The 26,865-nt window shown below is 51.2% G+C and overlaps 2 protein-coding genes across 10 annotated transcripts in view; one reads left to right on the top strand and one right to left on the bottom strand.

The window, feature by feature from the left end:
* Positions 1-12,381, top strand: part of RIPOR3 (RIPOR family member 3) — a 67,523-nt gene extending 55,142 nt beyond the window's left edge. For 6 of the 7 annotated variants that reach the window (XM_072944383.1, XM_072944381.1, XM_072944378.1 and 3 more), the window contains 10 exons: positions 957-1,526; positions 4,327-4,457; positions 5,390-5,513; positions 6,046-6,181; positions 6,807-6,968; positions 7,663-7,824; positions 8,307-8,509; positions 9,549-9,632; positions 10,760-10,850; positions 11,301-12,381. In XM_072944383.1, coding sequence (XP_072800484.1) covers positions 957-1,526; positions 4,327-4,457; positions 5,390-5,513; positions 6,046-6,181; positions 6,807-6,968; positions 7,663-7,824; positions 8,307-8,509; positions 9,549-9,632; positions 10,760-10,850; positions 11,301-11,404 — 1,767 coding nt within the window. In that variant the 3' untranslated portion in view covers positions 11,405-12,381. The other variant, XM_072944384.1, reaches the window with a different exon arrangement.
* A 1,079-nt stretch (positions 12,382-13,460) lies between these two features.
* The window catches only part of PTPN1 (protein tyrosine phosphatase non-receptor type 1), a 62,765-nt gene continuing 49,360 nt past the window's right edge, over positions 13,461-26,865 (bottom strand). For 2 of the 3 annotated variants that reach the window (XM_072944386.1, XM_072944385.1), the window contains 6 exons: positions 23,243-23,380; positions 20,631-20,840; positions 19,945-20,106; positions 19,332-19,555; positions 16,774-16,948; positions 13,461-15,520 (listed from right to left, as the gene is read on the bottom strand). In XM_072944386.1, coding sequence (XP_072800487.1) covers positions 15,497-15,520; positions 16,774-16,948; positions 19,332-19,555; positions 19,945-20,106; positions 20,631-20,840; positions 23,243-23,380 — 933 coding nt within the window. In that variant the 3' untranslated portion in view covers positions 13,461-15,496. The remainder of the gene's footprint in view (positions 15,521-16,773; positions 16,949-19,331; positions 19,556-19,944; positions 20,107-20,630; positions 20,841-23,242; positions 23,381-26,865) is intronic. The other variant, XR_012061803.1, reaches the window with a different exon arrangement.

The following is a 26,865-nucleotide window of genomic DNA, read 5'->3' as shown; positions in this document are numbered from 1 at the left end:
TTAATAAGATATTGAGGTTGTTTCAGTTCCTTGCTGTTACCAATGACAGGGCAGGAATAACCTGATACACACATCATCTAAGTGTGGTCAAGTATCTTCCCAAAACAGATGCCCTAGTGAGGGTCCAGGAACAGAGACAAAAACCAGGACATTCTGTCAAGCCCAGAGGGTGATGCTGAGCTGGACCAACCTGCTACACGCTTATGGCGCTTAGTCAGGGAGGGTGGCTTTAAATGATCCCGGCAGCCTGTGCGTTTGGAGGAAACTTCCTTGTCTGGCCATGGTGGTCCCAGTGTACCTTGGTTAAAAAAATCATCTGTGGTCAAGAGCATGGAGACTGGAGCCAGATGGCCCAGGGTTCAAATTCTTTGCCTTTCATCTGCTGTGTGACTTTGGGCAAGTCACTCAACCTCTTTGGACTTCAATTTCTGTATCAGAGAAATGAGAATAACAGCACCACGCTGATGGGGTTTTGTGAGGGTTAAATGAGTAAATGAGAAGTGCTTTCAGGAATGCCTGGCAAAAGCAGACGGTGCTGTAGGAACATTAACCTTTATTATTGGTCTGGTTGGTCAGGGTGCAGCAGAGGGGGTTAGGGTTCATGTCAGCACCCCTGGATTAAGATTCTTGCACTTCAGTCCTCATTCCTGCAGCCTGAGTTTCAGCCGGTGCCCAGCCCCTCTGAAGTTATAACAATGCCACCCTCAGGGAGTTGTGGAGAGGCTCTTAGAACTGGCTGGAGCTGGAAAGAAGTGAGATGGAGGGTGATGAGGGAAATGGCCGAGAGGTTCCAGGCTCTTAGCAGCACTTCCGGGCTGCCAGTCATCTCAGTGGCCGTCAGTCATCCTGAGAACGTGGGTGTGCAGAGCAGGCGTCTGTGAGGGGAGGGCTGTCTGGGGGCCTTGCTGTGGTCCCCGGGGTGGCTGCTGAGGCTGGTCCTGTGTCCCTCTCTCCAGTCTGTCCTGCAGCAGCCAGCACAGCAGGCCTTGCTGCTGGACCAGCCGAGGGCCACCTCTATCCTCAGCTGCCTGTCTGACGGTGACATTCGGGGCCCCAGCCTGCGGAGCCAGAGTCAGGAGCTGCCTGAGATGGACTCCTTCAGCTCCGAGGACCCCCGAGACACTGAGACCAGCACGTCAGTGTCTACCTCGGATGTAGGGTTCCTGCCCTTGGCCATCGGCCCCAACATCTCTATTGAAGAGGAGGCCCAGGAGGACCCCCCACCCCTGGGCCTCCTGCCAGAGATGTTCCACCTGGCAGAGGGTGCATTTGTGGAGCAGCCTGGCTGGAGAAATTTTGGAGTGGAAAGCCTGGACCTGCCACAGGGCTCCCCGTTCCACGACCACAGGATCCCGGGGAGCCAGGAGGGCCACGATGAAGGAGAAACTGAGGATGTAGATGGGCCCCGGGTGCCCCTTGAGAGGCCCCTGCAGGAGGTCCTGGATTTACTGCGGTCCAGAGACCCTGCCCCGCCCCAGCTCCGGGAGCTGGAGTACCAGGTCCTCGGCTTCAGGGACCGGCTGAAGGTATGTCCACTCTTCGCTGGGCAGAAGCCCTGCTTCGCTGATGGTGCAACGACATGGAGTGGGTTCCTGGGGCGGCCAGCCTGGGCCAGCACCCTGGCCTCACCCCGTGTGACCCGGGTGGGCGATGTCTCCTCTCTGGGCCTCAGTCTGCTCATCTGTCAAGTGGCCCTTATTGGGCTGGGAGCAGGGTAATAAGAGGAAGTCGGGGCTCAGAGTGGATAACTTACTCCAAGTCCGGCCAGAACCCAGCCCCATCTTGCATCTTCTGACCCTGGCAGGTGGGGCTGTGGCTTGGCATTAAAATCCCAAATTTGGGGTGTTCTCAGGGACAGAGCTGGTACAGAGGAAGGCCCTCACAGCCACACACCCCACACTGAAACTTCTCAACAAGGCCCACGCCAGGGGCTGTTCTTGGGTGGTTCTCAGAAGCAGATGATCATATATGTATATACATATTTGGCTTACATAACATTAGATGTACATAAAATAAAATGTGTAAAACCAGCACCTACTGATACATTAATTAATTTATGGAACCACTGTCTTTTGTGCAGGACAAACACTGGCACTGAAATAGTTAAACAGCTTTCTCCAAAACTTAGTTTTGGTTGTTTTATCCCTAAGCCCCTCAAGGTTACAATCCAGCACAGGTGGAACAAAGCTTAATTTTTTGTATCTAGTAACCATGGGTTCACCGTTTGTCGCTGCTACTGTGCTTTTAAAGGACGTGCCAGAAAATGTCAAGAAAAAAATTTAAGAAATAACATCACCTTTTTTGAATTTCTTCACAGCTTTTTTATGTAGAACCGTTTGAGTCAGCATGCACACAGCAGTCTGTCACATACCTGTATTTTGAAAAATTATACAAACTTTACCTAAACATCTTAAAAATAAGACCACAAGACAGTAATTTTAAACATCTTTGAGGAACTTTTCTTTTTGGGGTCAAGCAAGTCAGAACAAAAAAATGATTATAGGCTGTGGTTTTTAATTTGAGTTTTTTCAAGAGAAATTGTACAAACATGTATATGTGTATAAATACACATATTTATATGTGTGTGTATCTGTGAGGATTTAATGAGGATTTAATTTTGTGTGTGTATAAATATGCATGTTTAAATACACACACACGCGCGCGCGCGCGCGCGCGGAGCTGGTTCTCACACTCATGGGTTCTGTTTTTGTGAATTCACCCACCGGCTGAAACTTGCTCGTGACATTTCCCAGGTCGTTCTGGGGTGCGTGCAGAGGGGCAAAAATCTGAGTCACCTGATGTTCAGGGTCTCGGCTGAGGCTGAAGCAGGCGCCGCTCTTCTTTCTTGTCTTGGCTCACCCTGTACCAAGTGTCCTTTCACGTCCACCTGGTGCTGTGTTGTCCACATTCCTGCGCTGATTTCTGCCGATTTCATGGTTTGAAACAGCCCCCGGGTGCCGAGCTGAGGCGCTGGCTAGCATTCCTAAAGTGCTTTATGGAGAAAATCTGTGTGTGAGCAAAGCTCTGTTCAGGCGTGAGTTAAAATGTTGTTGACCTTGAGTTCAGTGTTAACGACGCAAAGATACAGTCTGTATTAAATAAGATGTCTTTAAACAGACACACGTAAGACAAGGTTTCATCTTGATCGGTTGATGAAAATGTGACCCGAAGCTCACGGTCTCTGCACTTCTCCGGGGAACAAGGGCTCAGTGTGCAAAGTCAGTGGTCACGGCAGCTGTATACACCATAACTACCGGCAGTAACAAGAACTGATTGTGTGTGTGTGTGTGGGTGCGTGTGTGTGCACGTGCACATGGGCACACACATATCTGCAGATACACATTTTTTTTTCTATCAGGCAAGGAAATCTCTGCAACTAGCCTTATTCTTCTCTTGTTGCTCAAGGTTTTCTTTTTGGGCTCAACTTTGGTCAGCCCAGTTTTGGCTTGCAGGGCGGCATCTGCTCAGGCTGGGTCTTGGGTGCACTTTGTGTGGGACAAGGCCCTGGGGAGCCAGGCGTGGGGATGGGAATCAGCCCCGGAGTCCCCGATTCATCGGGGACCCGCCACCAGGAGGCTGTGATGACCTGACTGGTGGAGAAGCGGTGGCTCCTGCCCTCTCTCCTGCCCCCGCGCCCGTTGGCAAAACCCCCTCCTTCCACGTCTCCCCGGGAGAAGAGACACCTGGAATCCAGAGGCTCAGCTGGAGCCTGTGAGCCTCCTGAAGAGCTGTTTGGCCTGACCCACACCATTTTTTGTTTTTGTTTTTTTTAAGTTTCTTTTTGTGGGGGAAGTCATTAGCTTTGTTTATTTAATTATTTTTTTTTAACGGAGGTACTGGGGATTGCTAAGCACACACTCTGCCGCTTGAGTTATACCCTCCCCCACCCATGCCGTATTTTAAAAATAATTTGGAATTAGTTGTCAATATTTAGAAACTGGGCAGCTCCCCATAAAAATCTAGGTTTCCAGCTTTTCTTAGAAAACTGAGCGATCTGACAGCCATGGCCCCACACTCCAGGTGGCAGGTGTCGGTGGCGGCAGAGCAGATCTCTTGGGGGAGGGCCCTGCTCTCCTGCTCACTCCTGTCACTTGTCCTGTCCCTGGGGGTGTTTGTGACTGGTGAGGTTTTTCAGATCTGTCTCCCTCCAGCTGTTCTGCCAGACCTGTCACAAGCCACTAGGGAGGGACCTTGGAGACGCGCCCCCCCTGCCCATCTTTGACTTGGGGGACTGAAGCCCTGCTGAGGGACAGTGACGCTGTGAAGGTCGGTGTGCTGGGCAGGTGAGCGGGCTGCCCTGAGGTCTGGCCATCTGTCTGTCCACAGCCCCGTGGAGCCCGCCAGGAGCATGCCTCCACCGACAGCCTGATGGAGTGCATCCTGGAGAGTTTCTCCTTCCTCAACGCCCACATCACCCCGCACGAGCTGGCCCTGTTTGGGGGCTCCCAGGACCCCCGGTGAGTGTAGCCCTCCCCGTGCTGCCCCAGTGACCAGCCTCAGAGCCACACTGTTTGCCAGCCTCCCGGCCTGTGTCTCCCATGGCCCAGGCCCTGATGTGCATGTCCCAGCCCCGCCTGGCCCAGAGCAGCTCCTCAGTGACCACTGAGCAAATGAAGATGCCTCAGCCTGGCCCTGAGCCTTCTGCTCTGACCGAGGGGCTTCTTTTTAATCTTAAAAGATAACAACACTGCATGCAGTGCAGCCTCTGCCCTCTACAGAACAGTCGCGCAGTAGTGACCCCGCTCCCCGTTCCCATTGCACAACCGTCCATCTTCATCTGGGACAACTTCCTTCTCGGTGAAGCAGCCCCCACCTGTCCACTTGAGCCCCTCAAGTGCTTCCCCTGCACCCAGATCTCCGCAGCACAGAAGCGCATAAACAGGCTACACTTCTCTCCTCTCACGATGCCCTGGGGAGGGTGTGCATTTCCACCCAGCATTATGGTGTTACTGCCACCCTCCCAGGGCTCAGGTTCAGCCCCTGCCACAGAGCGGACATGGTGCTGGGTACACTTGTGTCTTGCTCACCTACCGTGGCCCTGAGCTTGGGATTCCTGTCCCCACTTTACAGATGAGTGAACTGAGGCCAGGGGAGGCAGGCTTGTCCAGAGTCATAGAGCTAGGAATTAGTTTGCACCTTAGGCTTCTGCTGCACATCGCACACCCTGGAAGGCTGAGGGGCCCACACCATCCCAGCACCCGTTTTGAGTTGTTACCACCTTTTGCTGCTTCTCCTTTTCTCTTAGTTTTATCCTCAGTTTAACTCCATCTCCCTGGGACCTGGAATTGGCCTCCCTGATCAGAGCTCTCCAGGGAGGGAGGGCTTCCTCTCCCCTTGGAGGCAGTGGAGCTGCTAACTGAATGGTCACTCAGTTCTCAATTCAACTCAGATCGGACAGGACCCCACCTCTACCGCCATCGCTGAAAGCGTCATCCAAGGAGCTCACGGCTGGGGCTCCGGAGCTGGACATGCTGCTCGCGGTTCACCTCCAAATCTGCAAAGCGCTGCTGCAGGTGGGTGAGGAACTGAGGAGGGCCTGAGGGCAGGGGGTGAGGTGGGGTGGAAGGTTCAAGTCGGGGTGAATAGTCATGTGGTCCTTATGCAGCCCAAGATCTAAGCTGAAGGTGGTGATTGCAACTCTTTCGCAGATGCCAGAACTCTAATCAACACTGGCTCAACCAAAAGAAGATTTTTTTGGCTCATAGAATTGGAAAGCCCAGAGATGGGCTTCAGGCCCAGCTGGATCCAGGGTTTCAAATGCCGTCATGACTGGGTTTCTCCTTCTCTCAGCACCGCTTTCCTGTGTTGGTTGGCTTCACTTCCTGGCAGGCTGGCTCCTAGCGGCAAAGGTGGCTCCTGGCAACTCCAGCCTGCATCCTATTATCTCAGCCACCTTGGTGAAGGAGGAATGGACACCCCAGATGACAGGGAGCTACCACTGGGATAGAAAGGATGGGCACAGGGCAGATGGAAGCCACAGTCACAGTGGCTGACCTCAGAGGGCATGTCGTGTGCTAACCTGGAGCATCATGGGCTGCTTCCTAGAAACTGGACTTTCCTAATTTGTCGAGGATGGTCCAGGACTGCCTTCTGGAAGAAGCCGCACAGCAGAAGCAAGTTCTGGAGATGCTTTCTGTGCTTGATTTTGAGAAGGTCAGCAAGGCAACATCTGTTGAAGAGAGTAAGTGTCTGCCCTTCATCCACGGGCTGCTTGTGTGAATGGTGTGAAGTGATGAGGATGAAAGCATGGGGGCGGGGCTCGTCTCCCTTCCTGACACTCGAGGTTAAATGGAGCCCAGGAGGCTCAAGTTGAGGCAGTGGCTGGGCTGGGATCAGACACACACTGCTGGGAGGGAAGGGAGGCCAGGTAGTCTCAGTCAGCTGTGTGACTCTGGGCAAACGAGACACCTCTTGAGCCTCAGCTTCGCCGTCTGTATAATGGGGAGGCCACTGGGTAGGTGTCATGAAGGAATCCCCCAGTCAAGGCATACGGCGTGCACTCAACAGTAGCTGTGACCCCAGTTCTGCCTCTGCCCCCATAGGACTTCCCCTTGTCCACAAGGAGAGGCTGGTGACCACAGCCCCAGGGGTGTTGTGGGAGCTGCAGGTGGTGGCCCAGATGAGGTGCTTGCAGCGAAGCTGCTTGTCCTCTGAGTGTCACATCTCAGCGTGGGAAGGGGACTCTGCAGAAGGTCAGGCAGTCCCTCACCTCCCTGACCTCTCCGGTCCCAGTGGAAGGGCACCCTGGGCCTCCTCGTTGCCTGCTCCTCCCCACCGCCAGTCAGGTTCTGAGCCCGGGCTTTCAGTCGTCCCGCAGGCTTCCCGGAGGAAGGGGTGCCTGAAGGTGTGGAGAGGGTGCACAGAGCCCGGCGGGGTCCTGTCCTGCCCCGGCACAGCGCTGCTGAACCAGCTCAAGAAGACGTTCCTGCACAGAGTCGGAGGGAAACACCCAGGGCAACTGGAACTAGGTAACCCCGCCCCGCCTCCCCCGCCGGGTGGAGTCTCCGGGCCCTTCAGTGTCGTCACAGCAGGCCCCATCTTAGCCCCATCTTCATCGCTGCACAAGTCTTCGTGGCATCAAATGGAGGAGTTTCTCAGCTTAACTGCAAGGCATCTCCTTTTCCGGGGGAGGAGGGTGGGGTCTGTGATACCTGAAGCTGGAGACAAGAGTGTGCTGGTGTGTTTTTCTGGGGACAGATTCCATAGCTTCCACCAGAATCTTGAAGGGGTTGAGAAGGAACCTTTGTGGCAGGACTTTATCTGCCCCATAAAGGCGGGTGTCTCGAATGTTGGCGGGACCCCTCCCCAGAATGCAGAGCTGTCTCATTTTTCTCTGTTGACAACTGAACGGTGACAGTCATACTCCAGGCAGTGGCTCTGAAACTTCAGCAATTCTAACCACCTGCCTATCCCAGGCCCCGGCTCTGGGATTCACATTCAGGGGCAGGTGGGGCTCAAGGCTGGCGGAAGCCCTGCAAGACCCCCAACTCAGGCCTGTGGCCTCAGCGGGAGCAGGCTTCTCGCGGGCACGGGGGCACACAGAGAGACACCCGCCCACGCGCCATCAGAGAGCCTGTGCGCTGACCTGGCCGTGTTCGGCTGAGAGGCGCCGAGGGGGTGAGGTCTCGGTTTCCCCTCACGCCTTCGCCCATGTGTCCCCAGCCTGCCGCAGGCTCCTGGAGCAGGTGGTCAGCTGCAGCGGGCTGCTGCCCCGAGCCGGGCTCCCCGAGGAACAGACCGTCACCTGGTTCCAGTTTCACAGCTACCTGCAGAGGCAGAGTGTCTCCGACCTGGAGAAGCACTTTGCCCAGCTCAGCAAGGAAGGTAGGCAGGGGCAGGGGGGCAGGTGGCCTCAGAGCAACACAGGAACAACAAAGGAACAGCCATCACGGAGCCCTCTGTCCCAGCTCTGGGAGGCTGGTTTTCCAGAATCACTGCCTCTTTCTTTCCCCTCCAGCTGCTCTTCCGAGAACAGATTTAATTAGATTCCACACTCAGCCCATGTAGAAATGAGCTCCAAGGGCACAAACCTCAGAGCAGAGACCAGAACTAGATGCGAGGGTGACGCTGGGCTGGCTGGAGTCCCTGAAGTGTGGGCTGGGGGTTTATTAACTTTCAGGGTGTATCTGAGTCGCTGCTAGAAAGCCTTCCTAGAGATTCCAGGAGGCTCCTTTGAAACCCATCCAGACTGGGCCTCAGTGATCACATGGGCTTGTCCTGGGATTTGCTTCTGCACGGCTCATGGACGACCTGCAGCCCGGCCGCAGTCAGAGGGGCCCTGGGCATCCTTCTTCTGTCTCTTCCAGTAACACTCGTTGAGGAGCTGCAGTGCGTGGGCCGTGCCAAGACAGTCAGGAAGCTACAGGGGAAGCGGCTGGGCCAGCTTCAGCCCCTGCCTCAGACACTGAGGGCCTGGGCGCTGCTCCAGCTGGACGGGACCCCACGGGTGTGCAGGGTGGCCAGCGCTCGCCTGGCCAGCGCAGCCAGGAACAAGAGCTTTCGGGAAAAGGTACGGTGTGGGAGGCGGCAGCCCCCTGGCTGCAGGTGTGTGGGTTGTGGGGAGCTGGAGGGAGGGGGGCTTTCTCTTGGAAAAACACAGAGAGAGGGACTGGAGGGCTGCATTCGCTGCCAGGTATTGATTTAGAGATGGTCCGAACAGGAATACAGCCTTCCTCATGCCCTCACCACTGGCAGCACCAGCCCCGGGGAGGGAGCTGGGGTGGCCGGGCATCACCTGAGGAACCCACAAGACCACATGCCACAAGCTTACCACCTCGTTAATCTCAGTGTTCCTAAAGCACCTCATCTATGCAGTCTCTGAGATGTCACTTGCATGTAGAATGTCTCTTTCTTAGAATTCTGACAGTCATCCTCATTTACTTTCAATTAATATGTATGGCTAGATGGTTCATTGTGTTCAGTCCATTTGAAAACCAAGATTGGACTGCTCTGCCTTTTAGGTTCCTGGACTATTCCAGGTTTAGGGTACCAGCCCCTGAGGCAGGAGAAGGGCAACAGCGGGGCCTTACTGTGGTCTTGGGCTCACCCAAGTGCCAGGCACATCCTCGCCCGCCCCCCTCTCATGTTTCCTGTAAGTCCTTACAACAATTTTGCAAAGCAAGTGCCAGCTGCATTTTCCAGCTGAAGTGACGTGGCCATCCACGGTCATGTGGCCAGTGGGGCAGGGTCAGAGCTGTGACTGGAAACGACTGACGAAGGGAAAAGATGCTTTTCCTCTGGCTGAGGCAGCAGCCTTGCCGTGGCCCTCTGTGTGTTCCGTTCTTCTGCTGTTCCTGCTGGACAGCGGGTTGCTCTGATTTAGCATTTTATGTAGACAACAGTTTTGGAATGCCTTTTGTAAACGTTATTAGATGAAGAGTTTTCTTAATTGATTACCCTCAGCCCAGGGACCAGCGTTTCTAGATAAACTGAATACCGCAGCCTACAGTCAACACTGCACACGTGCTGTCAGCATTTGGAGGGTGGGCGGTGGGCACCCGGGACTTCGCTCTCACTGGCCCCTCATTCACAGCAACTGTATTTCCTAGGCTTTGCTCTTCTACACCAACGCCCTGACTGAGAACGACACAAAACTCCAGCAAGCCGCATGCGTGGCACTAAAACATCTCAGGGTGAGTTTAGCCAGTCCTCGCTGCTGTGGGGAGAAGCCCGCTTGTGGTTAATGCTGAAGTTAGTTCATTTCAAAATGACCTTACTGGGACCAAAAAAAGATCCTCACCAGTACAAAAAAAAAAGCACCGTAAAGAGCTTGTGGTAGAGGAGTGGCCGTCAGCTCCACCAGCAGAGCTCCCTCAATGATAGTGAACATTCGCTCTGGCTCCGTGTGAATAAGCAGGTGGCCCCAGGGATTCACTTCTGAGCTCTTGGACTATATGGCTTAATACCCTCAATTTAAAAATGTCTAAAAGCACAATAAACTTGTTGTAGGGAAAAAAAGTGTAAAATACAGAAATGCAAAAGTTACCCATTACCCTAATACTTGAGCATCTTTGTGCATAAGGCTTTCAAAATTTACATAAAATTTACAAGTTTTGAATGACTTCCTTAGGGTAGATTAAGCGTTACCCCAGGGCCAGAGATGATAAATGTTTTTGAGACCCATTCACACCCCTGAAAGCAGATGTGAGGGGTGCCCATTTTACCTCAACCTCACCTGCATCTGAAACTCTCATTTAAAAAAATCTTTGCCTAGTTGCTAGGTGAAAAATGGTCCAGCAGACTATCACTTACCCATTCATCCTGGAACCAACTGACAGGAAATCTACAAGGACCATCTGGTTATAACTGAATAACCAGGGAGAGGGTGAGGGTGCCCACTAGAGGGAGCTGAAGTGCACTCTGGTCCTGGACCCCGGAAGAGGGCAGCTGCCATCAGCTGTGCCTGACCCAGGGCCAGGGTTACTCCTCTCCTGGTCTAACCTGGAGGGCCAGGTTGGGAGAAGCAAAGGAGGTAGGACGGTCCAGAGGAAAGAATGCCTTCTCATTTTCAAGATGGGCCTTTCAGAAAGTGTCCATAAAGTTCAGCTAATGATCTAACTTGCTAGAGGGTGTCAGGATTGAAGAGATGAGATGCCTCCAATGGTACTTTGATGAACCTGAGGCCACATGAGGAACCCAGAAGCCTTCAGAGAAAGGGCTGAGGCCCCACAGAACACGCTGGTCCTGCGGGGTTTATAAAAGTGGATACCTGTTACTTAAAATGTCCTCTAATGAACCCTTTTCCTCCTAAACTCAACAGGGCATCGAAAGCATTGATCAGATTGCCAGCCTATGCCAGTCTGACCTGGAGGCCGTGCGCGCGGCAGCCAGGGAAACCACGCTGTCGTTTGGTAAAGTTCAACATCAAACATCGTGCAGTGCAGTGGGGTTCCCGGGTCCCCTAGAAAGGCTGTGCTAGAGAGGCCACGGCCAGCGCTGGAAAACAAGGCACAGTAGCACACGAGATGGGCACTGTCAGTGACCTGTTTGCACTTGGCCAAAGCAGGTTTCCTTTATAGTTGAAGTGATAAGGAGTGCTTTATTAAGCTCTAAAGCTTCAGTTTACGATCCTTGGGAATGAAAGCCAGATGCGAGGCAGGAATAAATTTCAGCAGACTCTGTCTTAGATGTAGAGGGGCAAGGCACCGGGTCCGTAAGAGTTGGCCCCCAATACGCCCCGCCCCTGCCCTTTACAGGGGCACTGGAGACCTAGGTGTCTGTAAGTACTAGGCCACCTTGGCTCAGCAGAGTAGAAAACAGGGAGGGGGACAATCCAGTGACAGATGACCTTAATCTTTCAGGTGAAAAAGGACGTTTAGCTTTTGAGAAGATGGACAAACTTTACTCAGAACAAAGACAAGAAGCCTTTGGCCAGGAGGCAGATGTTGAAATCACAGTATTTTAAAAAGCCTTAGCCGATGAGCTCAAATCTGGCATCTGTTTTTGCTGCTGCCCAGCCGTGACATGGGGACTGAGCTTTGGGTGGGGGTACGCTGTGCGCTCCCCAAGAAGCATGAGCTGGCCAAGCTGCTCTGAGTCTCCGGGCCAGTTACAAAGCCAGGGCACAAGTGGGACTTTTGTACAGGGGCACATGAGCTGACGCACAGCACTCTGAAGACTGCACTTCAGCCGGCTTTTGGCTTCGGGAATCTGTCTTGATCTTCCCCAGGAGGCAGAGCTGGGTCAGTGCCAGCCACAAGGAGGCCACCATTTCCGGTTCAATAAAGACTGGGACTGACGGGCGGCTCACCATGCTAAGGAGAGAGGAGGTCAAGTCATTTCAATGGCAGCAAGCTGTCACCAAGGCGAGCTGGCAGGGGCGGGAGGCAGAGCCAAGGTTTCTACGATTCACTCCCTTAACCCGAGCTGCAGCCCACGTGCCACAGTGGAGACTGGTGGCGGCCTGCTGACCACCGACCTTTTACTGTGGTTCAAGAGCACAAAGGAAAGGAGGACATGCCATCAGCCAAGTAACCTGGAGTGTCACGTCAGTGAAAGCATTTGCTTTGACCTCACGAAGCAAAATGGAATCCAGTTTTCAAAGGAAGTCAATTTAGGGCTTATTGAGTAAATTGCTTCAGGAACCATAGCTGGTTTGAAGAAAGATTTCACTGAAGATCATGTTGAAGGAAAGAAAGTTAGTTTCCTGTTTAAGTCTATTAAAACAAAAACTCCAGTGTGTCCTGAGCTTTCTGTGTTAATAATGTAGAGACAAGCCGGGTCTGACGGTGGCCGTCGGCAATGGCACCGAGCAGCTGTAACTTAAACGTGCTCATTTAATTTCCTGTGTATACTCTGTGCTTGTTGGTTTAACTTGGTATTTATTTGCCTTGTCTATATGTTGTTTTCTGAAATTTCAATTAAAATAACTTTTTATTGGTATTTCACTCTACTTGAAAAAAAGTGGAAGGTAGTGGCTGTTTCCCCACATACCCTGAGGGGAGCAGCCGCCCCTCCAGCCTCTCACCAATCACTCCCCCGGGCAACACTGTGAAGTGGGTTCTCACCCAGCAGCAGCGGTAAAGGGGGCGACCTCGGGGCAGTGCCCCCCCTTGGACTCTGCACGTGCGCTCTGAAGGCCCCGCAGGCCTCTCCTACAGACAGCAAGCAGCCTGGCTCTTCTCTGCCCTCGGGCCACATCAGATTTCTGCTCCGAAGTTACAAATTTAGTTATTTTTTCCCACACTGGCATTCCACCTCATCATGAAAGCTGAGATGCCTTTTTTTTTGGTATCTGAAAGAGATTGAAGTGGCTGTGGGTGTGACACCACCATCTGGGCCCCAGTGTCCTCACTGGGCGTTGTGTGGTCACATGACCACAGACAGTCTCTATTTCCCAGTTCCCTGCATCCTGCTGGGAGGCCACAACGTAAGCAGTCTATCCAGCAGCCAGTTTGAGACAGTCAGAGAACCTTGACAGATAGAAGGGAATTCTCTGTTCTGTTTTTTCAACATTTTGCAAGTCTGAAATTATTTCAGAAAGAAAAGTCAAAAAATCACTTTAGGGGAGATTTACGTTTCATTTTGTACAAGAAAGGAAGACCACGAATTTTTTCTATTTCATTGTTATTTCTCCGTCAATTCCACATCAAACGTGACTCAGCCGAGGTGCTGAGATGTGGCCACCGCTGTGTTTTACGGGCAGCTGGCTAAGGCACACGTTCTTAAGGTTTGAGCAGTTCTTCAAACAACTTGTATACGTTTATTAAGTTATCCAAGAGCCCTAATACATTCAAAAGGTGAGTTTTGTTGTTGAAGGAAAGGAAACGCATTGAGGCCTGAAGTGTGGAGTAAACGCACCAGGCAGGGAAAGTTCCCCCAGCCCAGAGGCACCCATGACCACAGGAGGCCATCGAGGCCATTGTAATCCCCAGATGTGGAAAAACTATAAACCCTCCTGACAACATCTGTTTCACATCCGCCTGGATGGAAAGAAACAAGAGTTGCACCCCAAATCCGTGTTCTTTAGGAAAAAAAACTTTTATTGTTGCAACTAAAATGCAAACCCATCATTTATATGGCAAGTTGGAAAACTGTACAGTTTGACAGTTCTGTGAGGTCACAGAAGACCCTGAGATGCGCCCCCCCACCCCATCATGCATCCACGGACACACACACCTGGAAAGGTATTATACCAAAACACCTCACTTTTTTTTGTTTGTTTTTATTTTTGTAAAAATGGTTTATTCTATGGCCATCGTAAAAAATAATGACCTGACAAGTAAATATTGGTTTAAGGCATATAGCAGAGCAGCTCGCTACTTCTCTAACATACGTGTAACAAGATGGAGAGCCATCTGTCTTCCAAGGATAGGAGGTTAAACCAGTACATCCATTTGGAAATGCTACTATATATACACACCCAAACTACTACATACACATACAGGACTTACAAAACAGACGAACAAGCCCAACTCAAAACTGCTTACAGCCTGGCACCTCAGCCTTCACACCTCACCAAGGTTCTGCGGGGCGATGCCTCAAATGTTCCCACCACAGACTTTCTCTGCACGAGCTTCTAACACGTGAAAGGCAAAATGTGAAAATGCTGGCAAAAGAGCAGCTCGTGAGCTACAGCTGCCTTTTTTTTTTCTTGTTAAAAAAGCCACTTAACGTGGAGGTTTTAAGTTCCCCTCGCAGGAAGAGTCGTGAGCACCATCAGTCCCCAGGGTTCAAGGGCGGGGCAGACGCCTCTGTCAGCAAGGCCCCCGGACCTGAAGGGCAGCAGGCTGACTCGAAGGGACCGTCGTCCAGGTTGTCTCGAGAAGCGTGGTTTCCAACAGTTGCCTTGGTTCCAAATCACGGTCTGCTCAAGAAGAGTGTGAACCCGGGATAGCGGAGGCTGAGCTCAAAGGGGGGGAACGGGGACGGCCCTGCTTGTCTAAACGTCCAGAACGCGACTATGGCTTCCCATACCCTTGGAATGTCTGAGTTACAGTGGGGCCCAGCTGGACCAGGACAGGCGAGGCCTCACTAGGAAGTCACCAGAGTGTCATGCCAGGAATTAGGCAAATATCTCCTCCTGGAAAACATCACTCCATTGCTGAATGGCGATTATTTCAGCAACGGTCTTAGGAACCACAGCCACGTAATGATCAGATCATGCAAAGGTAACTGGACTTGGACACGGGGCACATTAGTAAGCAGAGATCTAAGTATTTCAAGCACATGGTATTTGGTCGGGACACAAAAAGACCATACATGCATCCTAAAACACACAGGGAGAGCGGTGACTGAGACCAAGGTTCTAGCAGATAACCGGGGGGGAGTAACCGGGACAAAGTAATCTCACGCCATGTGTCTTAAATATCCAAGTGTTCATTATATATTAGCCCATTGTTCTATAAACATATGCAAACCTCTTCCCATGTTACCCCCAATGTCATGATAGCGACTGCTTAAAACCGTCCTCCTTCCTAGTACTGGTCTGACGCGGCGGCTCGCAGGCAGAATCCTACGTTCTCAGCGCTACCTGAGGGTTTATTATTGTACTTCTTGATAAAGCCCTTAATGCAAGGCTGACATCAAAAAACTTTAATACATATTGGTTTAAGAAACTGCTAGTGCACTATGGACACCTTTGGGGGAAAAAACTTAAAAAATAAATATGGAGTGGAGAGGCTGACTGCACGCATCTCCGTGCAGGGCTGAGGGGGGCGTTGGCTGCCAGCCGCGGGGGACGAGCCCAGGGGCCATCGCTGGAGGCTCGCCCCTCTGCTGGCTCAGGCTGCCTTCCTCGGAGCCCCCAGCATGGCGCTCTCCTGTGTCCTCCTCAAAAAATGGGACGTGGACCCGGTACTCGAAGGAAGGGGAGGGCAGAAAAGTAAAAGGACGGAGGTAAGACCCACAGCCCGGGGAGGGGAGCCTTAGTGCAGAACAAACGTCCGTTGGGGCACGGCTGGCTACGCTGTCCGGCGGCCCTGACCTACCTCGGCTGCCTGCTAGCTGGGTGCGGGCTCTGCGGGCAGAGGCGGACAGTGGGTGGAGGTGGGTCAGATTATGTGTTGCTGTTGAACAGGAACTGGAATGAAACCAAACATTTTCAGATGAGCCTGGACCCACCCTGCAGAGCTGCAGACTCATGCCCAACCCCGGCCGCCCGGCCCCCGGCCGCTGTAGCCTCCCAGGAAGGGGGGGTTGATTTTTTTCCCCTCCCGCAATAGCTCCCCCTTCCCAAAAATCACCCCTAAGGAAAAAATTGTCTGCATGTTGCTAAACCACCTGATGCACTCAAAGATGGTTGCTTAGAAAGAGGTTTAAAAAAAAAACCAAAACAACCCTGGGAGGCGACTTCCATGATGAGTTTTGAGGCGAATCCTCCCTCTTCTCCTTAACTTTAACAGTGACACGTTCTAATGTGTGGGTTTCTACTGAAATGGTAATTATCCTCCAAGCGAAGTGGAAACTGCTCCTTCTGGATCTCAATGGCAGGATGAAAAGCCAGGGGCCACCCTTCGGTGACCTCTGACCCTGAGGCAGGGGCCCTGAGGAACCCTGTTTCTGGGGATGGAGTGATGAGGGCGGGCCACGTGCAAGGTGGCTGTAACAAGAAGGGATGGATGGAGAGATGAACAATGGGAAACCAGCGGGACACCCTGAGCAAAAGCAGAAGCCGGGTTTTATTTTCTAGAGGCGGCCTTTTGTTGTTTTTCTTTTTAAAAAGGGAAAGCTCGCAGGCACTGTCCCAGCTCAGCGTGCGCACAGCTGAGGAAGTGCCTGAGCATGACAGTGTCCTAAACCTTTAAACCGTCTTCTCCAAAGGAGTTTACATTCATAGAATTGGGGAGCCTTTCCCTGGGAAATCAAATAAAAATTGTGTATCTGGTTACACCACCTAAGGGTACAACAAAGTTTCGTAAGTGCCTAGTCTTTTTTTTTTTCCAGAAATAACAAAAAGCTGCTTTTTATAAAGGTTAAAAACAACAATGTGTTGTAATTCTATTATTTCCTTTTAAAACAAATGAACAAAAAAAGAAAAAAAAAAAAGAGAGAGAGAGAGACGTATTTGGCATTTTCTCTACTTACTCCTGAATAGGTTAAGGCCCTGAGATTAGACTCTTATATTCTTGGGACCACAGGGCTCCTTAAAACCCCAGTGCATCAAATCCTCAATTCTCTCGTTAGCCCTTCACAGTTCCAGACTTTAAAAACCTTCGCTCGTTTCTTCTGAGACTGGCTCAGAGCCTTCCGCGGCACTGGATGTTAACGCCAGGCTGGTGGCCAGTGCTTTCTGTACACGTGGTCTCACCAGCACGTCCGTCAGTGAAAACATACCCTGTAGCAGAGGTACGCGCCGGCCGTGAGGACCGTGGCCATGCACATGTTGACCAGGAAGGGCTTCCAGTGAGTCAGCGCCCGGTCCTGCTCCTCCTTGAGCGGTGGTGGCTCCCTCTGGGCAGGATCTGCCCCCATGACCCGCCTTCTGACGACTTCAGTGTCTTGACTCATGCTGAGGAACAAGGGGGGCAGAGCTGGGTTACTTACTCTGGAGAAAATGGCCAGGAGGCGCTCATTACGGGAGGGATTCTAGGAAACAATGAGCTGCATATAAACAGCCTGGCGATGCTGATGCCGGAAGCCCACCTGTCACCACCTCCTTCCCGGGGCCCTACGGTAGGGCCACAGAAGGGTTCTGAAGATGCGAGGACTCCTTGGTAATTCGGGATGGATAAGGGTCTGAGGAGAAATACAGCCACTGGTGCAAAGACAGATGCCAACTTTGCCCTGGGGCTGCTGGTAGAATGTTCTGCTTCAGATCAGGTCAGGGCAGGCAATGGGGTGGCCCACAGTCTTCCACTCCCTCCCTGGGGACCCAGCAGACACTGATACCCAGAGGTCTTTGTGGCTGCTGACGTGCGGACATCAGGCATTCCCAGTGCTGACCTGGTGCCCATGCCGCTGCGGGCCCGAGTCCTCAGCCCCATCCCATCCTGCAGCAAAACCATTTCCCAGGTGTCCTGTGTGCACTTGCCAGAGCAATGCGTGGGGATGGCATGCACTGTTCCGGCCACAGGGTTGTCTCGAGAGGCCAGCAGAGGCTCATGGGCTGGTGAGGAGCCAGGTGCTGCCTCTTCCCTCCCCACCTCTCCTAGGCCTTTCCCTTCCCATACTTGCGTCCACTGAGGAAGTCCTGCCTCACATGCGCATCTCCATGGCCTTCCTGCCCCAGCAGCATCCTGTGAGACTGGCAGGACCGTGTGGAGGTGCCACCTCCCCAGGAGACGGGAGGCTGCATGAGGTACCTGCTTCCCGGTGCCTGCCCTGTGAGGCCCTGGCTGTAGGGCGGAGGCCCGTGTGCATGTGGGCTGCCACCAGTGCCCAGAGACACTTCTGTTCTTGGTACAACTCCCTTTTCCCCTGGAACTCTCTGGCTTTTAGTTTCCCAAATCCACACTTCTCTGCTCACCACCTTCCCCCCCAGAGTGTGAAAGGCACCTCTCTCTTCACTGTCTTAATGAAACAGGGCACACGAAACAAATCTGACACAAGTCACAGGCCAGCTCCCGTCTCTCTTACCCTCGGCCCTTGGCGAGCCCTCAGTTGGAGCACAGCGGCCCAGCCTGAGAATGTCAACAGAGGCCCTGGGAATCAGGGCACAGCCACCAAGCTGCTGCTCTGGGAGGCCCACTGGACAGAACTGGATCCAGTGTCTCTGTGATAAGGACTAGTTACCTGAAAGGCCCTGGGGACCCACGTTCATGGGTCAGAACTGGGACCTGGCAACCAGCATTTAGCAAAGTGCCTTGGTGAGATTCTGATGATCAGTTGAGCCAGAGGACCCATGGGGCACACATCACATGTAACCTGCTCTCTCACCCACAACGGCTCCAACACCTGGTCCCAACGATACACCCTGATTCCATTCTTTAATAGTTGTAGACTATCCAACACGGGAGAGAGCACAATGTATCTACTCCCAGGATACATAATAAGCTCATCTCTAGTTTTTCACCATTACAAATGCTGCCCCCACGAACACCTCTACCTGTACATCTTTGTACACTTGCTTGAGAACTGCTGCAGGCTGAATTTCTAGATGTAAACAAATGTGGGGTCAAAGGATGCACTAACCTTAAACTGCCCTCCAAGAAAGCAGGCACCAAGCCACTGCCTCCACAGTCTCAGGCTTGGGCTAACTCCCATTCACCCTTCAAGCTTCTGCGTGATGCTACCTCCTGCAGGCAGCCTTCCTTGATCACCCAGGGAAGGCTGAGTGTCTCTTCTCTAAGGCTGACCACCATCACGTCACTGTCTGTGGGCCCCCACCACAGTCTACTGCCCACTTCCCAAAAAGATGGTCTAGAATACAGAGCAGGGGCTATGGTCTAGTTATCTCAGTGTTTCACGCACGTCAGTAGGTGCTCAGTAATCTGTCAAACTTCAGGCAAGCAAAATAGCAATCAATTCAACCAAGACTACATGAAAAGGTTAAGTTCCCAGAAACCATTCTGGGGGCTGAAGGTACATGGTCAGGCCTAGATATTAATTTTAGGACTAGCCTGAAGTCTTAGGGAGGCGTCTGTCTTCTGTCACTGTCACCACTAGGCAGGAAGACCTGACTCAGCTGCACCAGAGCCCTGATTCCAACAAGCACCACCAGGTGGTGCTACACCCCCACTAAAGTCAGGCACCCAGCCAACCTGTGGCTCAGCCCTGAGGCTCCTCCAGCCAGAGGAGGAGCTGCGATGGTCCAGGAGCCCCATTCCCTAAGGACACAGAAGGGCTGTTGGCTAAGAGGAGGCTCTGTCCACGGGTTTCAATGTCAGCATGTATTTCTAGAACAGAAAGTCACTTCCTCTCGCCCCCAGGAAGCCAGGACCTGCTCACATTACCTTTCCACGCTGCAGGGGACGTTTAAGGGGGTTCTGGTTTCTTCCTTGATGGGGCCATCTTCTTTATCCTCCTCAGGCTCATCCTTTACCCACTGGTGGTTTGGGAAGAATTCCTTGCACTTCCCGTTGTGCGGCTCCAGGATTCGTTTGGGAGGCCGGGGAGGTGGGGGCACGTGCTCAGGAGGGGGCTCCAGGTCCTCGTGGGAGAGCTCCTTCCATTGCTCCTTGAAAAATCAGCAAGAGGCAGTCCCATGAAAGTTCATGTTTGGCTGACTTGTCAGGAAATCTGCTCCCCTTGAAGTGAGCAGAGGTGAGGGCTGGGTGAGGGGCCCTCTTCTCAAGTCTCCAGTCATGTCCTTGGAAGATGAGATCTTGTAAAAATAAAGTCTATCTTCCCTATTAATGCTCCCTACGTGAGCACTTAAAAGGCAGAAATTGAAACACAGTGGAAATGTCCACAACTTTCTAGCTATTTAAACATGAAGGATAGCTGTTTCTTCTGACACGTGATACTGGTTTGAACTTTTACAAGTTTTACAACTAACAGCCTCCTTCTTCAGAGGCCAAAATTTTAAAACCAACACACCTGGATGAAAGCAAAAGCAATGCTGACCTGTACCGAAGAGTCCCCCATGATGTATTTGGCACCTTCGATCACAGCCAGGTAGGAGAAACGCAGCTGGTCTGCCGTCTGGATCAGCCCCATTCGAAACTTCCGCATTTCTAACAGAACTTTCTTGATATCAACAGAAGAAGGGTCTTTCCTCTTGTCCATCTGAAAGCCAGACAGGAGATACACTTCAGTGAGGTCCAGGCGTCAAGCACAACATGGCTTTACACGTTTACAACAAGCCTGTGCTGGAGGAGTGGTTCAGGTCTTACTCAGGAAAGATCCCAGCGAGGGAGGCGGAGTCTAGAACATGTAGCAAAATCGGGACCATCTGAGCACAGAGAGAAAAACGAGAGGGAAGGGGATTCTTTGGCTCTTCCTGGCTTCCATGTTAAAATTAAGAGCATCTCTTCAAACAAAGCTATTTAGGGTAAAGCTCCTTTCATGGGAGGGAAGCTGTTAAAAAGTGAAAATCAACCGACGTAACATTAAACTGACTCTATCTGAATAAAAAAAAATATATATATATACACACACACACACAAAGAAAAACAATTAAAAAAAAGTGAAGATCAAAGCTAGTTTACTGCAGAGACAATAACAGTGACGCTACAGCCAGGCCAACGTGGAGGTTAAAATGTGCTCCCTTGTGCTCCCTTCTCCTCCCAGGTCTTCAAGGGCCTTCTTACCAGCAAGAGGCAAGTGTCAGCCAGACAGAAGGTCCCCGACCTGCCGATGCCCGCGCTGCAGTGCACCACGATGGGGCCGTGCTCCAGGCTGAGGGACCCCGACTCGCGGACTTTGAAAAGAAAGTTCAGGAAGGAGGCTGGCGATTCGGGGACTCCAAAGTCAGGCCATGTGGTATAGTGGAAATGTAAGATCTCTCGAGTTTCTTGAGACTGAAAGAGAAATATACTCATGATGATTCTAGGAGACTCACCTGTACAGAAATCGCTAACTCCAGGTAAGCAGGAAGTGCCTTCCCATCCACCTAACTCTAAGAGCAGTTTTAATTCTCATTTTTTCTTCCCGAATCCATGCACCCAGTCAACAGATATCAGTCCCCGAGGTGCCGGATCCTGTGCTCGACACTGGACCCCAGGTTGCTCCCGCTTCAACCTCGCCTTTCGGATGGACAGTTCTGCCCACAGAGCTCCCGTCTCTGCCGTTCCTCCCACTTGTGCTGTCTTCGTGGTTCGAATTGATTTCTCCCTGCTCCACAAGTCAAAAGGATGCTGCACTGCCACCCGCAACAATCCTGTCCTCGTCACCTCAGGGTTTCACATGGATGTGGAAATGTAACTGCATGTGTGGGATGCCAGGTCTGGGCCACTCAGGGCTTTACAAGACGGTTTGGATATCTTAGAGGATTGTCATTATACAGAGAAAAAGTAACCAACTCCAAAGACTGGAGGCTGCCACGTGTGGCTCAATATCCAGCTGAGCAGACGGTCCAGGCAGAGGAGGATGACCTGACCGGCTACACGGGCCCCACAAGCTCACCGAGTGCTCACAGCAATCCCTCGAGGCGGGGAGTCCCGTTATTTCCACTTCCCAGACTAGGAGACTGAGACTCAGCAGCCAACCCTCCATTAAGTAGGGAGCAGGAGTTTAAATCTAAGCTTGCCAACTCCAGAGCCCATGTTCAGAGCCTGTCACAGGAACTCTTGAAAGGCATATCCTTGTCCCCAAGAGCTTCTCCCCTGGCCCGATCTGCCCCAGTGGAACAGAAAGAAGAATGGCCTCTGGTGCTGTTTCCAGCTCTGCTCCTTCCTCTGAGCCTATGAGAGTCCACTCCCAGCGGGGGAGTGGGGGGGGCAGCTGGTCCCCAGCAGCAATGATCAGAATGTAGATCTCACTGAGGAGGGCGCTCCAGATGTTACTAAGCTAAGAACGCACAGTAACAGGAGCCAGGCACAAGGTAGGGCCTGCAGACAGAACCACACCAGCTGCACGGCACCAAGGGCCAAGTAAGCGCCTGGATCACCTGGAGAGCAGCTGAAGGTGAAGTGCTGAGCAACGATATCTCCCTTCATTTCGCAAAATGTCCATAACATGCCTCCCATGTGCCAGGCACAATGAGGTAAAGACTCAGCCCATGCCCTCCCAGAGCTCACAGCTTAGTTCTAACAACCTTCCCTGACCCTAGTGTGATGAAAACGTGAAAGGACCAACGATAAGGACCTAACATCAGCAAAGAACGCACAGGTGTCACCCTGCACCAGCTATAATACATGCTGCACCTTTCTGCAGAACTGGAAGAAATCTGCATATGACGTAAGGACAATTCATAGAACCACAGCAAACAATTCCACACCTTCCTCCCTACAAAGTGATCTTATATACTTTAACAGCTTAAAAGAGAAATGCATCTTCTTTTTTGGAAAAGAAAAGCACTTAAAAATAGATTTAAAAAACAGTAAAAAAAAAAAAATGCCAAAAGCCAGTTCCTTCTTTTAATTCTCAAAAAGGTGTGGGTTATTTCCAGTTTACTCCCTCCCTCACATGCCTGCCCACCTCTTTCTCAAGGAATTCATTCTAGACTTGTGCTTGAACAAATCAGTGTCTGAGAAAAGACTTTTTCAAAACCACGTCTGTTAGAGCAGATTTTCTCAACACTGAACCCCCAAGCTGCTGCATCCGCTCTGCCACGCAAACAGCATACACCTCTTCTGCTCTGTCTGACCTCCGTTTCCCCCAACAAGCAGGAGAAATACTCTCAAGAGTCTAGAAGTCTCTCGTAATGTCAGGCTTGCAAATGCTGAAAAGCATTAAAAAGAAGTCTACCACATAATCCTCCCTGGCACATTCCAACACGCTGCCAACATTATTCCTGAAAATCCTCCATCAAACCCTCCATAAATCATGTCCCGAGAGCCCGTGTGGGACTGTGGCTGGGCTGGTGGCTCCAGGGCTGTCACACAAGGGAGCTGGGGACAGACCACACCGCTATACTCCTCAGGAGCCACACAATCTGAACCTCTTCTCCACTTCATGGTCACCTGTGCTAAGTTCTCCATCTTTCTCCGACTATGAATTGCACACCAAGAGTCGTGGTGACTATACAGCAGTAAGTTGAAAATTAAGATGTGAATGTGACTCAGGAACAGATCCTTCCTCTCGGAGCAGCCCCGCCAGCCCAATCCCAGTTTCCACTGCCCCTGCCTTCACTTCAGACTGTCCATCTGCACTGCCCCCGGGTAGTCCCAGGCCACTTCAACCCCACAGGACCTGCTAACCCAAGTGAGAAGACATCTCAACCAGGAACCGTCTGAAGCACTAAAGTGCAGACCATACTCACTGTGAGGTTTTCCAATTCTAGCTGTCGTACTGTGTAATATGACTTAATATCTTCAGAGATCAATGTCAATTTCAAATTTGTGTCTTCAAAGATCATTTCTTTTTCTTCTTTTTGTGGCCAGTACTGTGCACATTTTAACTAGGGGAGAAAATAACACTGAATTATTGGGAGCAACTGACTATTTCCCTACAGGGGTTTGAACCAGCTTTATGATAAGCCAAATACTCAGGGTGTTCTGACTTTGGAAGTCACCATCAATGTAATCCGCCTGCCTCCTGGGGAGGGACCTGTGAAGACCTAGACCAGGGCTAGTTGGGCAGATGGGACCTGCACTTCCAAACCCAGCTGCCCAGTTATCCACATGATGAAGAGTTCAGGGGGTCTGATCTCCCACTGTCACCTGTGAGGGAAGTCAGACTGTGCAAAGGGTCTAGACTCTCACAAACTACTTTTTGCAGCCATTTCAAATTTAGTGGCACACTTTGTTTGAGCTAGTTTCTACACCAGACATTTCTGGTTGCTGAAGACTGTTCTGGACAAAAACAGCTGCCAGGTCTACAAGCCAGAAGGACTGATGTGTGCCTACACAGGGATCCTCAAAGGCGGTATGACTTCCATCAAATGAAATATCAGTGTGTCTACACAGCTCTTTGGGAATTGGTACAAGTTCAAGATACTTGTAATTCCACATTCACTGACCCACTTAATACCTCCTCTGAGGCAAAGGATGATTGTGTCTGAAACACACAGTAGGTGGAAGGACCCCTCCAGGGCCACCCTCTGTAGGGAGAGACTGTTCATGGCCAGGTGACATGTTCACCTGTTCACGACAAGGTGACAAACCTGGGGGAACTGCCGAGAGGTAATGCTGTGGATGTGCCACGGGAACTGAGAAGAGGTAAATGTTTCAGGTCGGCCGAGGTTAAGGGAACTAGAGATCAAAGAAAACCCTGTAGAAGAAGTGGCTTCTGATGGGGCGTGTTCTGAAGGATGACTAGCATTTTCTAGGCAGTGACTGCAAAGCCAGTCTCAGAAGAGCAGTGGGAGATGAGCCCGAGGGAGGACAGGGCTGCAGGAACGCTGGCGGCAGGCCTGGGAACCTGCAGCGTCACCTGGGCCGATGAGGAGCCAGGAGGCTCTCGAAGAGGATGAAGACAGAACCACAAATGCCCATCAGTCCCGCTCTAATGGAAAACCAAAAAACAACAGGAGAAAGGAAAGAAACAAATCAAGAAACACCAGGTTGTGATGCCAACACAGCATCAGACTTTACAGTCTCAACACAGGAGGCCAATAGGGCTTCCCAAAGAGCCTGGACAGGGGCCTGTTTGGAAGTCTTGGCCACCTTCACCCAGGTGCCCATCTGCCAGCCACTCCGGACAGGGAAACACTAACTGCAGGGTGCAACCCCACACTCAGCCAAAGTGGGTGAGGCAGCTGACAGCAAGGCTTCAGAAGATGTTTAAAGAATGCATTTATTCCCACACTTCAAGTCATCAGACCTGTGTGATGCCTTGAGACCCCAGAAACACAGAGGCTGCCCTTATAGGTTCAAAACCACACATGCTGGAAGGGAACTCAACGCAGTGAGCGGACAAAGACTGACGCCAAGCAGGAGAAACAGAGGTTGGCCACTGCTACCAGAGTAGAGGCCAATATGTTCACGTCTCCTGAGCAGTGAAGATGAGTCTTAAATCTCACCTCCACATAGCAAGCACTCACTTTTAAAACTGAACATAAAGCCTTACAAATCTCTGTCATCTGGATAAAGACCAAGACTATGGAACTCTACAACTGAGGAGTTCTGGCACATAGTAAGTGTCAATCAACTGACACTTATTTAAAAATAGTTCTTAAGTAACTCTAAGGCATCTACAGCGACATGCCATGCTCTGCTCTCTACAGTCATTTCCTGTAGAAATTCTTGTTGTAAACACACAAAATCAAACAAACAAACAAAAATAAGCACAAGATCCCTACTTCCTGTTATCCCATTAAACTGATACACAGTGACCGGAAAAGGAGATTTATTTTATTAGAAAGCAGTCTTTCATCAGGGTTAAAATTGAGGCTTGTCTTGGGTTGGCACCAAAGAGCCACATGGCAGTGACAATGTGCTGGCATCTGTCGTGGCTGTCATTGCCATCATAAATGCAGATGTGAGAGTCCTTGGGTGCTTCTAGAACAAACAGGCCATCTTGAGGAAACTCCATGAAAAGTCATCTTGGGTGACCCAGTGACTGGTGATTTGGCTGAAAGAATGATGAACACTGAGAACTAAAAGCAGAGGGTGAGAGAGACGGGCAAAGCCTAAATAAAGTACATACGATACAAAGCCCAGCATCTGGGGCGTGAAAGCACTTGAAATCCAACGGCATTTTCGGTAGGGAGCTCAGGAGAGAGAACGGGCGACGCTTCTGGCTGAACGTGGTCTTGCTTATTACGCCCCCTGCCCAGACAACAAGCCCGGCCCTTACACACATGCACTCTGCGCTGTCATGTCTAAACTCAAGTTTTTAAATTGCACACACAAGAACTCTGGCCATTTGGATGACCTCGGTCTAACACACACAATCATTTTCTGCACAACTGTTTTCCAGGAAGCACGGGGTCCCAAAAGGGTAACAGGCAAGGTTTGCCAAAAATAAGAAGGGGAACATCCTATACTATTTGGCAAAAGAAGGAAACCAGAAAACAAATAAGCATTACATGAGAACGCTCTGCAAGCTGGTTTTCACCACGGGCTGTGTGAATTCATAATTAGATTAGCTGAGCAAACAAGACACTGTAATTTCTTGTAATTTCCTCCAGTCAGTCCTTATAGGGGTGATAACATTGATGCCAAACTGCAAATGTTTATTGTGAGGAAACTTTGCTGCTTTCCATGCCAATTTACATGCCCAAATGGCCCAGAGTGAGAAGAATAGCTACAAAGGAAACCAGGGACTAATGTCACATCACCACAGTCAACTACAGTAACAACCAACTAGTCTTCTTCTTTTTTTTTAATGGCCAACAAAGCAATCAAACAAGAAAGGTGGTCACGGTGGATTTGTGGTCCATCTGCGATGGGACACAGCCAAGAGCCGGGCCCGGTGATGAACACACAGCAGCAGTATCTGGACACCGCTCCTTGTTGGACTGTGACAACAGTAACTAAAGCAGATCATGTGCAAATAGCAAAGAGGTTTTACCTGAACTTTCAGTAACAAACAAATAAAAGGCAAATGCTACCATATTTATGGTTTTTGAATAAATAAGTCTTGATTTAAAATTCTCAACCTTCAATACCACTAGAAAGACTAGTTCTCACCTGGGGGCAATTCTGTTTCCCAAGGGACACTGGACAAGGTCTGGAGACATTTTTGATGGCCTCAATTGGGGGCAGGGGTGCTACTAGCACCCAGTGAGTGGAGGCCAGGGATGCTGCTAAACCCCCTCCGATACACAGGTGGGCCCCGACAACAGAGAGCCATTGGGTCAAACGTCAGTGGTGCTGAGGCTGGAAGACCCTAAGGCTACTCTGAGCTGAGCACCTGCAGCCGCCGCCACGTTTCACTTTCCCTTGCAAAGCACATTTGCTGTGGGAACCTAATGTTTTGTTTCTTTATTCAAAATTGCTG

This window comes from Vicugna pacos, chromosome 19 (genome assembly GCF_048564905.1).
Source record: "Vicugna pacos chromosome 19, VicPac4, whole genome shotgun sequence".
Lineage (NCBI taxonomy): Eukaryota > Metazoa > Chordata > Mammalia > Artiodactyla > Camelidae > Vicugna > Vicugna pacos.
This window is presented reverse-complemented; position numbering and strand designations above follow the sequence as displayed.